Here is a 13,411-nt window from a genome sequence, read left to right as displayed (position 1 = left end):
CCTTGTAAGTAGAAACACAAAGGAAAAAGCCTGAACACAAACTGCTGAGTGGCTAAGTGACTATGCAATTATGAAGCATGTACAGTGCCTTGCGAAAGTATTCGGCCCCCTTGAACTTTGCGACCTTTTGCCACATTTCAGGCTTCAAACATAAAGATATAAAACTGTATTTTTTTGTGAAGAATCAACAACAAGTGGGACACAATCATGAAGTGGAATGAAATTTATTAGATAATTCAAACTTTTTTAACATTCAAAAACGGAAAAATTGGGCATCCAAAATTATTCAGCCCCTTTACTTTCAGTGCAGCAAACTCTCTCCAGAAGTTCAGTGAGGATCTCTGAATGATCCAATGTTGACCTAAATGACTAATGATGATAAATACAATCCACCTGTGTGTATTCAAGTCTCCGTATAAGTGCACCTGCACTGTGATAGTCTCAGAGGTCCGTTAAAAGCGGAGAGAGCATCATGAAGAACAAGGAACACACCAGGCAGGTCCGAGATACTGTTGTGAAGAAGTTTAAAGCTGGATTTGGATACAAAAAGATTTCCCAAGCTTTAAACATCCCAAGGAGCACTGTGCAAGTGATAATATTGAAATGGAAGGAGTATCAGACCACTGCAAATCTACCAAGACTTGGCCGTCCCTCTAAACTTTCAGCTCATACAAGGAGAAGACTGATCAGAGATGCAGCCAAGAGGTCCATGACCACTCTGGATGAACTGCAGAGCTCTACAGCTGAGGTGGGAGACTCTGTCCATAGGACAACAATCAGTCGTATATTGCACAAATCTGGCCTTTATGGAAGAGTGGCAAGAAGAAAGCCATTTCTTAAAGATATCCATAAAAGGTGTTGTTTAAAGTTTGCCACAAGCCACCTGGGAGACACACCAAACATGTGGAAGAAGGTGCTCTGGTCAGATGAAACCAAAATTGAACTTTTTGGCAACAATGCAAAACATTATGTTTGGCGTAAAAGCAACACAGCTCATCACCCTGAACACACCATACCCACTGTCAAACATGGGGGTGGCAGCATCATGGTTTGGGCCTGCTTTTCTTCAGCAGGGACAGGGAAGATGGTTAAAATTGATGGGAAGATGGATGGAGCCAAATACAGGACCATTCTGGAAGAAAACCTGATGGAGTCTGCAAAAGACCTGAGACTGGGACGGAGATTTGTCTTCCAACAAGACAATGATCCAAAACATAAAGCAAAATCTACAATGGAATGGTTCAAAAATAAACATATCCAGGTGTTAGAATGGCCAAGTCAAAGTCCAGACCTGAATCCAATCGAGAATCTGTGGAAAGAACTGAAAACTGCTGTTCACAAATGCTCTCCATCCAACCTCACTGAGCTCGAGCTGTTTTGCAAGGAGGAATGGGAAAAAATTTCAGTCTCTCGATGTGCAAAACTGATAGAGACATACCCCAAGCGACTTACAGCTGTAATCGCAGCAAAAGGTGGCGCTACAAAGTATTAACTTAAGGGGGGCTGAATAATTTTGCACGCCCAATTTTTCAGTTTTTGATTTGTTAAAAAAGTTTGAAATATCCAATAAATGTCGTTCCACTTCATGATTGTGTCCCACTTGTTGTTGATTCTTCACAAAAAAATACAGTTTTATATCTTTATGTTTGAAGCCTGAAATGTGGCAAAAGGTCGCAAAGTTCAAGGGGGCCGAATACTTTCGCAAGGCACTGTAACTGAATAAGGCTTCGAAAGCTCAAATATTTACCAGCTCTGTGTCCAACTGGATTGTGTTAACTCGTCTTGGTAGTATTAGAGGCAAAATAACCCCAACACATGATTGGACCATCTGAGCGTAATTGATGAAGTTCAGCTCTACCACTGTAGGTCAGGACCATCCCCTGACCGAGCTGCATGATTGGTGCCCTAATTTCCCTTCCTCTACGTCACTGCTTGTGGAATACCGCCGACGCACACCCCCACCGACCCCCTTCCACACACACATTTATTTCCCTTTGTTCCCATCTGATGCATTCAGCAGAATGTCCCTAGACGCAATGGCACCCGCAACTCTCCCTCACTCTCTCTCTCTCACCCCGAAGGCAGACTGGAATAATGTGGCTTGGGTTTTTCTTTAGGGAGTCTTTGTTGTGAAAGGCACACACACACAGGGGACACCTAGTCAGTTGTACAACTGAATGCCTTCAACTGAAATGTGTCTTCTGCATTTAAGCCAGGTGTTGGGGGATGCCATAATTGTCATACACAGCTTCGGCGCCCAGGGAACAGTGGGTTAACTGCTTTGCTCAGGGGCAGAATGACAGATTTTTACCTTGTCAGCTCGGGGATTCGATCCAGCGACCTTTCGGTTACTGTCCCAATGGTCTAACCACTAGGCTACCTGGCGGAGACTCCCTGGGTCAGTAGTGAGGTCGTTCCATTTGATTTCAAATGTTTTTTGAACGCACCCCTTTAGATTCAAACAAAATTTGTCATACATACTTGCCCATGGTAGAAGTGTCAGAAAGTGACTTGTTGGCCCTGAGTGACAAAACATTCAGGTGATGTTCAAAGTTGACACATTTTGCATACGACACCAATAATAATAATTATTATTTTTTATTGTGTCCCTTTCAGGAAATGTGTCTTGTGTCTCAACAGACCACAGCACAGCATCTCCACATAAGTGCATAAATAGATAAATCACAAGCAATAACTACAGCAGACAACACAGTTCACAGACCATAATTCAGTTAGTAAATTCTGGTAGGGGGGGTGGTTGAGCAGTTATTTATTAAATTGACGGGTGGGGATGAATGATTTCTGGGCTCTGAAGGCTTTGTAAAGATGGACTCTGTATCGCCTGATGGTAGGAGCACCTATTTTTACAACTTAATTGAGGAAAATAAGAACAATCCTACATTTATTTTTGATACTGTCGCAAAGCTAACTAAAAAGCAGCATTCCCCAAGAGAGGATGGCTTTCACTTCAGCAGTAATAAATTCATGAACTTCTTTGAGGAAAAGATCATGATTCTTAGAAAGCAAATTATGGACTCCTTTTTAAACCTGCGTATTCCTTCAAACCTCAGTTGTCCTGAGTCTGCACAACTCTGCCAAGACCTAGGATCAAGAAAGACAGTCAAGTGTTTTAGTACAATATCTCTTGACACAATGATGAAAATAATCATGGCCTCTAAACCTTCAAGCTGCATACTGGACACTATTCCAACTAAACTACTGAAAGAGCTGCTTCCTGTGCTTGGGCCTCCTATGTTGAACATAATAAACGGCTCTCTATCCACCGGATGTGTACCAAACTCACTAAAAGTGGCAGTAATAAAAGCCTCTCTTGAAAAAGCCAAACCTTGACCCAGAAAATATAAAAACTATCGGCCTATATCGAATCTTCCATTCCTCTAAAAAATGTTAGGAAAGGCTGTTGCACAGCAACTCACTGCCTTCCTGAAGACAAACAATGTATACGAAATGCTTCAGTCTGGTTTTAGACCCCATCATAGCACTGAGACTGCACTTGTGAAGGTGGTAAATTACCTTTTAATGGCATCAGACCGAGGCTTTGCATCTGTCCTCGTGCTCCTAGACCTTAGTGCTGCTTTTGATACCATCGATCACCACATTCTTTTGGAGAGATTGGAAACCCAAATTGGTCTACAAGTTCTGGCCTGGTTTAGATCTTATCTGTCAGAAAGATATCAGTTTGTCTCTGTGAATGGTTTGTCCTCTGACAAATCAACTGTAAATTTCGGTGTTTATCAAGGTTCCGTTTTAGGACCACTATATATTTTACCTCTTGGGGATGTCATTCGAAAACATAATGTTTTACTTTCACTACTAAGAGGATGACACACAGCTGTATATTTCAATGAAACATGGTGAAGCCCCAAAATTGCCCTCACTAGAAGCCTGTGTTTCAGACATAAGGAAGTGGATGGCTGCAAACTTTCTACTTTTAAACTCGGACAAAACAGAGATGCTTGTTCTAGTTCCCAAGAAACAAAGATATCTTCTGTTGAATCTGACAATTAATCTTAATGGTTGTACAGTCATCTCAAATAAAACTGTGAAGGACCTAGGCGTTACTCTGGACCCTGATCTCTCTTTTGACGAACATATCAAGACTGTTTCTAGGACAGCTTTTTTTCCATCTACGTAACATTGCAAAAACCAGACATTTTCTGTCCAAAAATAATGCAGGAAAATTAATCCATGCTTTTGTTACTTCCAGGTTAGACTACTGCAATGCTCTACTTTCCGGCTATCTGGATAAAGCACTAAATTAACTTCAGTTAGTGCTAAATACGGTTGCTAGAATCCTGACTAGAACCAACAAAATTTGATCATATTACTCTAGTGCTAGCCTCCCTACACTGGCTTCCTGTCAAGGCAAGGGCTGATTTCAAGGTTTTACTGCTAACCTACAAAGCATTACATGGGCTTGCTCCTACCTATCTCTCTGATTTGGTCCTGCCGTACATACCTACACGTACGCTACGGTCACAAGACGCAGGTCTCCTAATTGTCCCTAGAATTTGTAAGCAAACAGCTGGAGGCAGGAATTTCTCCTATAGAGCTCCATTTTTATGGAATGGTGTGCCTACCCATGTGAGCGACGCAAACTCGGTCTCAACCTTTAAGTCTTTACTGAAGACTCATCTCTTCAGTGGGTCATATGATTGAGTGTAGTCTGGCCCAGGAGTGTGAAGGTGAACGGAAATGCTCTGGAGTAACGAACCTGGCCGGCCGGTTCCCCTCTTTCCACTGGGATTCTCTGCCTTTAACCCTTTTACAGGGGCTGAGTCACTGGCTTACTGGTGCTCTTTCATGCCGTCCCTAGGAGGGGTGCGTCACTTGAGTGGGTTGAGTCACTGATGTGATCTTCCTGTCTGGGTTGGCGCCCCCCCTTGGGTTGTGCAGTGGCGGAGATCTTTGTGGGCTATCCTCGGCCTTGTCTCAGGATGGTAAGTTGGTGGTTGAAGATATCCCTCTAGTGGTGTGGGGGCTGTGCTTTGGCAAAGTGGGTGGGGTTATATCCTTCCTGTTTGGCCCTGTCCGGGGGTATCATTGGATGGGGCCACAGTGTCTTCTGACCCCTCCTGTCTCAGCCTCCAGTATTTATGCTGCAGTAGTTTATGTGTCGGGGGGCTAGGGTCAGTTTGTTATATCTGGAGTACTTCTCATGTCTTATCCGGTGTCCTGTGTGAATTTAAGTATGCTCTCTCTAATTCTCTCTTTCTCTCGGAGGACCTGAGCCCTAGGACCATGCCTCAGGACTACCTGGCATGATGACTCCTTGCTGTCCCCAGTCCACCTGGCCGTGCTGCTGCTCCAGTTTCAACTGTTCTGCCTGTGATTATTATTATTTGGCCATGTTCTGTTATAATCTCCACCTGGCACAGCCAGAAGAGGACTGGCCACCCCTCAAAGCCTGGTTCCTCTCAAGGTTTCTTCCTAGGTTTTGGCCTTTCTAGGTAGTTTTTCCTGGCCACTGTGCTTCTACACCTGCATTGCTTGCTGTTTGGGGTTTTAGGCTGGGTTTCTGTAAAGCACTTTGAGATATCAGCTGACGTACGAAGGGCTATATAAATACATTTGATTTTGATTTGGTACTCCTGGTTGAGTGGGTGTGTCAGGTCAGTGGTAATTCTCGCTCCTGCCATCCCGCTCTCATACATTGAGACAGCCGTGTCTTCCTCACTGGAAAATCTAAACGGTTGAGTTTGATGTCATTTAAAAGCTTCAAACAGGATAGTCAAACTATTTTATATTTTCTTTCAAAAAAATGTTTTAATAAAAAATCATGTCATTTTTTACCTTTGATGTCAATTATATAAAAACGGGTAAACTCATTTTTTGTGTGCATATGTTTAAGCAATAAGGCCCGAGGAGGTATTGTGGTATATGGCCAATATACCATGGCTAAGGGCTGTTCTTATGCACAACGCGAAGCGGAGTGCCTGGACACAGCCCTTAGCCGTGGTATATTGGCCATATACCACAAACCCCCAAAGTGGCTTATTGCTGTTATAAACTGGCTACCAACGTAATTAGAGCAGTAAAAATGCATGTTTTGTCATACCCGTGGTATACGGTCTGATATACCACGGCTGTCAGGAAATCCGCATTCAGGGCTCGAAACACCCAGTTTATAATGTAGTTTAGACCCTGTCACATCATCTGAGGTGTTTGTGTTGTGTCCACCACCGGTTGATACACAGCATACTCTTGAATACAAGGTGGGTGATAAATGTACTAAAATGGGAATAAAATAGAAATTTTAACTTTTGAAATGGTACCACAAAGATGGTTGGAGGTCCACACATCAGAGAATGTTGACTTGAATGGGAATATCTGTTGTTCTAAATTATACTGTCAATATTCCATAGGAAACCTATTGAAATAATAGAAATATAGATACTAGAAAATACATTTACATTTAAGTTGACATTGACGGTGAGTGGACCGGTAGCCATCTTTGTGGTAGTAATTGAAAGTTAAAATGTAAATTATGTACAAGCTAAATTACAGTGGTGTGAAGGGGTAGGTCTATTCTACAAATTCTATTTCTATGATTGAAATGACACCCACCCACCTTGTATTCAAAATTATGCATGCTGTGTCTCAACCGATGGCGGGCACAACACAAACACATAAGATGATGCAAATCATAGTCTAAACTACAACATATGCAAAAATATTTTTTTAATATACAAAAACTGACATTAAAAGTAAAAAGAAAAATACTAAAAACATTTTTTTCCAAGAAATTATTAAATACTGTAGTTTGACAACCCTGTTTGTAAGATTTTAAATTATATCAAACTCAACCGTTCATCTTTTCCACAGCAAAATGGGTGAACTTTGAGCACCTTAATCTCCTGAATGTTCTGGCATTCAGGTCTAAAAAGTCACTTACTGACCACTTCCACCATGGGCAAATATGTATAAATAGTTTTATTCAAATCAAAAGGGCTGTTATCAAAAAGCGATTGAAATTAAATGGAATGGCCCCACAGTCAGTGTCCCTTACAGAAAAATTACATCTATGAAAAAATCTGGTAAAAATGTGTATCTGGAACACTTCACATGTGTAATTTCGCATATGAAATCAAGTCAAAGCATGTGTTTTTGGAACATTTCACATGTGAAATCATGTCAAAACGGGTTTTTGGAACACTTCACATGAGATCTTGTTTTCACATGTGCTGGAGAAAGACCTAACTTCTGGTCTGGTGATTCCCATTCTGCTTCTTACAGGATTAGAGTCGCTTCTACAGGGGAACATAGTGAGGCACTGAGTCAATTGTCAGGTTTTTGGGGACAATAAAGTTCCATTACTTAGAACACAACATGGCTGAAAGCAAAGGCCATTATTTAGAGTCTGTTTATAGGGACCTATTTCTTTAGCTGAACCTGGATGTTTAACGGCTACGTGAAAGGATGCAGGTACCATTACACTTCCTCTTAGCTGCATTCACTTCACAACAGCATCAACTAAACAAACACGGGCACCCTGTCCCCTATATAGTGCACTACTTTTGTCCAGGGCCCATATATAGAATACGGTACCATTTGGGAAACAACCGTCAGCACATCCTTGCTGGACATTGTGAAGGTGAGAAAACATAATTTTAAAAAGTTTACATTTGTTACAGCTGCAGCTAATACTTCAGTAATAACTGTGTAACTACAATAACTGTGTAATTACAATATCCCATAACTATATGATTTGGTCACCTCACCTGGTAATACCAGTTGTTGACAGTGTGAGACATAATCTTATGTGAGGTGGAGGACTATAAAACAGCCTGCTGAGTTTCCAGTGTTTCCTCTGTATTCATTTAGCAGCTTCAAAAAATATAAACATTTTTACTTTTTATATATACAATCATTTTTGAGACAGTAAAAGAATTTCAGTGAACACTTAAATGACTAAAAGCAGATATCTATATTAAGTAGAAAATATAATGGCACATGTTTTTTATAAGATCATCTTTGAACAACCACCAGAATAAAAACCAGACAGTCAGGGAAAATGTAACATTCTACAAATGTCATGACATGGGGCCACCATTGATTTTGTTATACTGTTTGCGTCACTCAGATAGCATAAGCCATGGGGAAATGTGTAAATTCCAGGAAACTAGCTTTAAAACTGAAAACATTTCTCTCCACCTCATGGCAAAATTTGTAGAACTGCAGGGAATTAGCTTTAAAGTAACTGCCCAGTGAAAATCTCCTTTTTAAAAAGTGAGTATTCTGATAACTCATACCCAAATAATGTTGTTGACTCGTCCTATACTTGTAATTGTGACCAAAGTATAAATAGGAGAAAAAAAATACTTCAAAAACCCCACCTAAAACTTTAATAAATGCTTGCTGTTTCCTTAGAGTATGATGTAATACTTCTCAGGAGGAGGAGCTAGCCAATCAGTGGTCTAGAGGAGGATGAGCTAGCCCATGAGAGGCTACTTGCATTTTGTTGTTGGGGTACACCCACACCACCCACACCAATCCAACACAGAAAAACTGCTTTTTAACGTGCTTAGTTTTCCTTCCACAATTTTTTAATTATTTCACTCATATTGTAAGTAAGTATAGTTATATATTTCATAGAAATCTGGAAACACTGGGAAGTTACTTTAAAACAGCTAAATGTCTCTGCGGCCAATAGGAGGGCAACATAGACCATGCCCACTACCATGACCCCCCTGCCCCCCACTCTAACTTTTACACCTCTGCTGAAAAAAATCTTATGTGAAACACTGGTTTCTGAAGGGGAAACTCCAGCCTACTCCCTAATTCTACATTTGGGGTCAATTCATCATCCCATTGTAGGACAGGATACATGTCAACTCAGGTTTGATAGACCATGGATACACACACACAAAAATACACTTCTACAATACAAGACCTTCTATTAAAAAAAACTGCAACTGGAGACATTCATCCGGCATCTATTCCCTGAAATGTTGTGTCTGTTTTTACACAATTAAAACCTGATGGGGATAATATATATATATATATATATATATATATATATATATATATATATATATATATATATATATATATATATATATATATATATATATATATATGAAGGTATATTATATATGATTCTCAGTAATGCTCACATAAAAATACTCAAAAGGCCTGAAGCATATTCCACCTGTAATAACTCATTCTAGACGATTATGACCGCACACTAAAATTACAAAGCATGTGTGTTTTAGCTATGTTATTGTAACAGTGACATACAGTAGAAAGTAGACCAATCGCATGAGGTAAACTAAAGAACAGCTCCTTTCACACAAACCTGGTCCTCAATTTTATCTCTGGGATACTGGTGGCAACTTTTAATGTCAATTAAGATATCAAAATAATGCAGCCCCCGCATCCGCAGAACAGCGCCAGTAAACCCAAATGTTGGTTAATTTGAGTGATTAAAATAATTTCATGTTTAAGGGCGGGGGTAAAACATTTCATCTGGATCCCTAATGACAGCTTGCCCTTTGCTTACAGAACATCCATCTAGCTCCGGGGAGCTGCCTGGCTGAATGGCTGGCAGGCTGTTGACTACTGCTAGTGTTGGTGCTGTGTGAAGTCTGTGACTGACTGTAGGATTGGCCACAGGAACCACACTCCAGCCAACAGGATGGGGAAGCAGGAAAAGCAACACTAACAGACGTGTAAAGTGGGGTTGAAGAATAGCCTAAAGCCTCTGGTGTAGTGTAAGGTTTACTTTCTCTCTGTAGTGAGAGGTTACAAACATGTACTTGTTGTTGTGCCACCAGCAACCAGAACAAGGACAAAGCAGAGGGACTTGCCCAGAAGGTTCATTCTGGATTTAATTTGCACAAAAGTGGAAAGCTTTGAAATAATGTGAAAAGTGGTGCGATCTTGTCCAGAGCGACTTACAGTAGTGAGTTCATACATTTTCATATTGTATTTGTACTGGTCCCCTATGGGAGTCAAACACACAACGCCAAGCTCTACCAACTGAGACACACAGGGTAATACACATGTAACATACAATTAAAACACATGGCATATTGCCTGTGATTCAGCAGCTACACAGCCAACTGTACCTACAACAGCTGACTATCTCTAACCCCAGTTCTCCTTTGACCTGGGACTGTCGGTCACTACGGGTCATTCAGTTTGATGTCTAGATGTCCCTGACAGACAAATGCAGAATGATCCAGACCGTTAATGGCAGCTGACTGGGCACTGTGTAGAACAGCATGGACTATCTGTTTACTGGCCTGTTTTGAACATCTTCCATGCGTTAACGTGAAGCGGAAACTTCCAGGATGTGTATAGTAGTGTAGTAATATTGCGTGTCACCCTATGAGACAACTGTGGCTAAATGTAAACACTAGCTCTTGAACTTCACACTTACTGCCTGGTGATTGGTGAATATGGACTTTAGCTTGAGGCTTAATGATACATTGTTCCAAATTCCATGTTCAACCAGCAAGCACCTGTCAAGAGTTCTACTGCCCTCTATCTGAACTGCCACTGATGACGTTCAATGACTAGGCTAAGTCCTAACCAACTAATTATGCATGAACAGATCAGGCAATTATGGAAATGTTATACGTTACCATACATACTTTATCTATACACAATATAGGCTACTTTAAATCTAAAATCATCTTTAAGAATATTAGAAATCTATCACATAGGGCTCTATGATAGGGCAATGTCTTCATTCATTGTTGTTTGAGAATTTAGCTGGGCACAGAAGAGCAGTCATCATCACAATACAAGATTGCAAATGGATTATCTTACTTTTCAACGCTTGGATGAGCGCCTTCCCATCTTTGATTAGTTCTTTGATGAATTTGTTGGTCTTGTCCAGTTCCAGTTCGTGAGACTTTAATCTGTCTCGGAACTGTGGACTGTCCAGATAGCAGTCACTAAACTCCAGAGCAGGCAGTCCCATGTTTCCTCCGAGTCCACAGCACCCGAGGTCGGAGGAGGAAGAAATCGTTGACTGGTGATGTGCAATCCACTTAAGAAGGTAGCAGAACACAGAGATTAACACTATGCAGATACCGGTCTACATTACACTACATAGCCAACGCAATAATATTGCTGACAACATGCAGGCGGGCAAACGTGGATCTGATTTATTTTAACCTAGGATCCAAACGGTATCCCCAAAAAAATCGCACGCGAAAAAACTGTGCTTGTATTGGAGGGAAGTGCTGAAATAATATTCTCTTATTGGCAGTCAACGATCCCAGGCAACCTGTGCATTCCTCATGACAACGCTGTACTGGTCAGGAAAATAGGAGGAAGATGAAAGAAAAAACGAGGTACGGTAGTTGCTGATTCTTCTCTGGGCGTTTTAAATGCAGAGCTTTCTCTCAAGCGTTGGTGCTCCTTCCATCCGACCAACCTACCCCGAAACAGATAATCCTATGATGGATACAGCTCTAGACCAATAGCATTGCTCGGTTCCAAAACGGTCAGAGAAGGGACGGCGCAGTATGGTTGCGGGAGATGGTTTCATAAAGGAAGGGTTGGTTGGTCAAAAACGCAGTGATGTCACTTTAAAGAGCGGCGAATTTCGTTTTTTGTTTTTTTATTTTAACATCAACCTGCTAAGGCTAGGATAAGCAAAGCGACAAATTGCTGTTAATTATTCAAATGTTGTTCTTTCTGAGAGCAATTGCTAGGTAATTACATACATCACACGCCGTTATGTCCTCTGCATAGTTGCAAATGAAAATGTTATCCATAATTTCAAACAATGTGAATGTTTATGACAGCTTTAAACTAGCTATAAACGAATAAATAGTTTAGAAACTACTTCTAACCCCCTATAAGTATTGTACTATAGAGAGAGAGAGAGAAAGAGAGAAATTGTGTGTGTGTGTGTGTGTGTGTGTGTGTGTGTGTGTGTGTGTGTGTGTGTGTGTGTGTGTGTGTGTGTGTGTGTGTGTGTGTGTGTGTGTGTGTGTGTGTGTGTGTGTGTGTGTGTGTTAGAGGTCGACCGATTATGTTTTTTCAACGCCGATACCGATTATTGTAGGATCAAAAAAGCTGATACCAATTAATCAGACAATTTTTATATATATAATGACAATTACAACAATACTTGAATGAAAATGTTTATTTTAACTTAATATAATACATCAATGAAAATCTATTTAATCTCAAATAAATAATGAAACATGTTCAATTTGGTTTAAATAATGAAAAAACAGTGTTGGAGAAGAAAGTAAAAGTGCAATATGTGCTGTGTAAGAAAGCTAACGTTTCAGTTCCTTGCTCAGAACATGAGAACATATGAAAGCCGGTGGTTCCTTTTAACATGAGTCTTCAATATTCCCAGTTAAGAAGTACTATTATAGGAATTATAGGACTATTTCTCGCTATAACATTTGCATTTCATATACCTTTGACTATTGGATGTTCTTATAGGCACTATAGTATTGCCAGCCTAATCCCAGGAGTAGATAGGCTTGAAGTCATAAACAGCCCTGTGCTTCAAGCATTGAGACGAGCTGCTGGCAAACACAGGAAAGTGCTGTTTGAATGAATGCTTATGAGCCTGCAGCTGCCTACCACCGCTCAGTCAAACTGCTCTATCAAATATCAAATCATAGACTTAACTATAATATAATAAACACACAGAAATATGAGCCTTAGGTCATCAATATGGTCAAATCCGGAAACTATCATTTCGAAAACAAAACATTTATTCGTTCAGTGAAATATGGAACCGTTACGTATTTTATCTAACGGGTGGCATCCATAAGTCTAAATATTGATGTTACATTGCATAACCTTCAATGTTATGTCATAATTATGTAAAATTCTGGCAAATGAATTACAATCTTTGTTAGGAAGAAATGGTCTTCACACAGTTCGCAACGAGCCAGGCGGCCCAAACTGTTGCATATACCCTGACTCTGCTTGCACTGAATGCAAGAGAAGAGAGTCAATTTCCCTAGTTAATATTGCCTGCTAACATGAATTTATTTTAACTAAATCTGCAGGTTTAAAAATATATACTTGTGTATTGATTTTAAGAAAGGCATTGATATTTATGGTTAGGTACATTGGTGCAACGACAGTTCTCTTTTTGCAAATGCGCTTATTAAATCATCACCTTATGAACATCCAATCATATGAACTGTTACTCTCTCGCAGGAATTCCATTAACGGTCCGTATGTAGCCAAATGTAGCTGCTGCTCATTCAGTTTACTTGAAAATGGATAAATGGTAAAAACAAAGTAAATCCCGTGTCCATGGAGACAGACACATACCAGCTCTACTGGTAATACTGCTACTACGACGACACAAGTTGTTCTGCTTCCACGAGCACATCCAATGCTAGCATCAGTAATTCTACATTTGTTGTTAGCCCAGCTAGCATGGACACTAGTGAAT

General features: G+C 40.4%; 1 protein-coding gene across 5 annotated transcripts in view; it reads right to left on the bottom strand.

Moving 5' to 3' along the window:
• The window catches only part of LOC135550981 (rho GTPase-activating protein 26-like), a 157,700-nt gene extending 146,289 nt beyond the window's left edge, over positions 1-11,411 (bottom strand). For all 5 annotated transcript variants that reach the window (XM_064982311.1, XM_064982312.1, XM_064982313.1 and 2 more), the window contains exon 1: positions 10,798-11,411. In XM_064982311.1, the coding sequence (XP_064838383.1) occupies positions 10,798-10,951 (154 nt within the window). In that variant the 5' untranslated portion in view covers positions 10,952-11,411. The remainder of the gene's footprint in view (positions 1-10,797) is intronic.
• Between the last annotated feature and the right edge of the window lie 2,000 nt (positions 11,412-13,411).

The sequence above is a fragment of the Oncorhynchus masou genome, chromosome 12 (assembly GCF_036934945.1).
Source record: "Oncorhynchus masou masou isolate Uvic2021 chromosome 12, UVic_Omas_1.1, whole genome shotgun sequence".
In the NCBI taxonomy this organism is placed as follows: Eukaryota; Metazoa; Chordata; class Actinopteri; order Salmoniformes; family Salmonidae; genus Oncorhynchus; species Oncorhynchus masou.
Note: the sequence above shows the minus strand (reverse complement) of the source record. Positions and strands in the feature narration are given on the sequence as shown.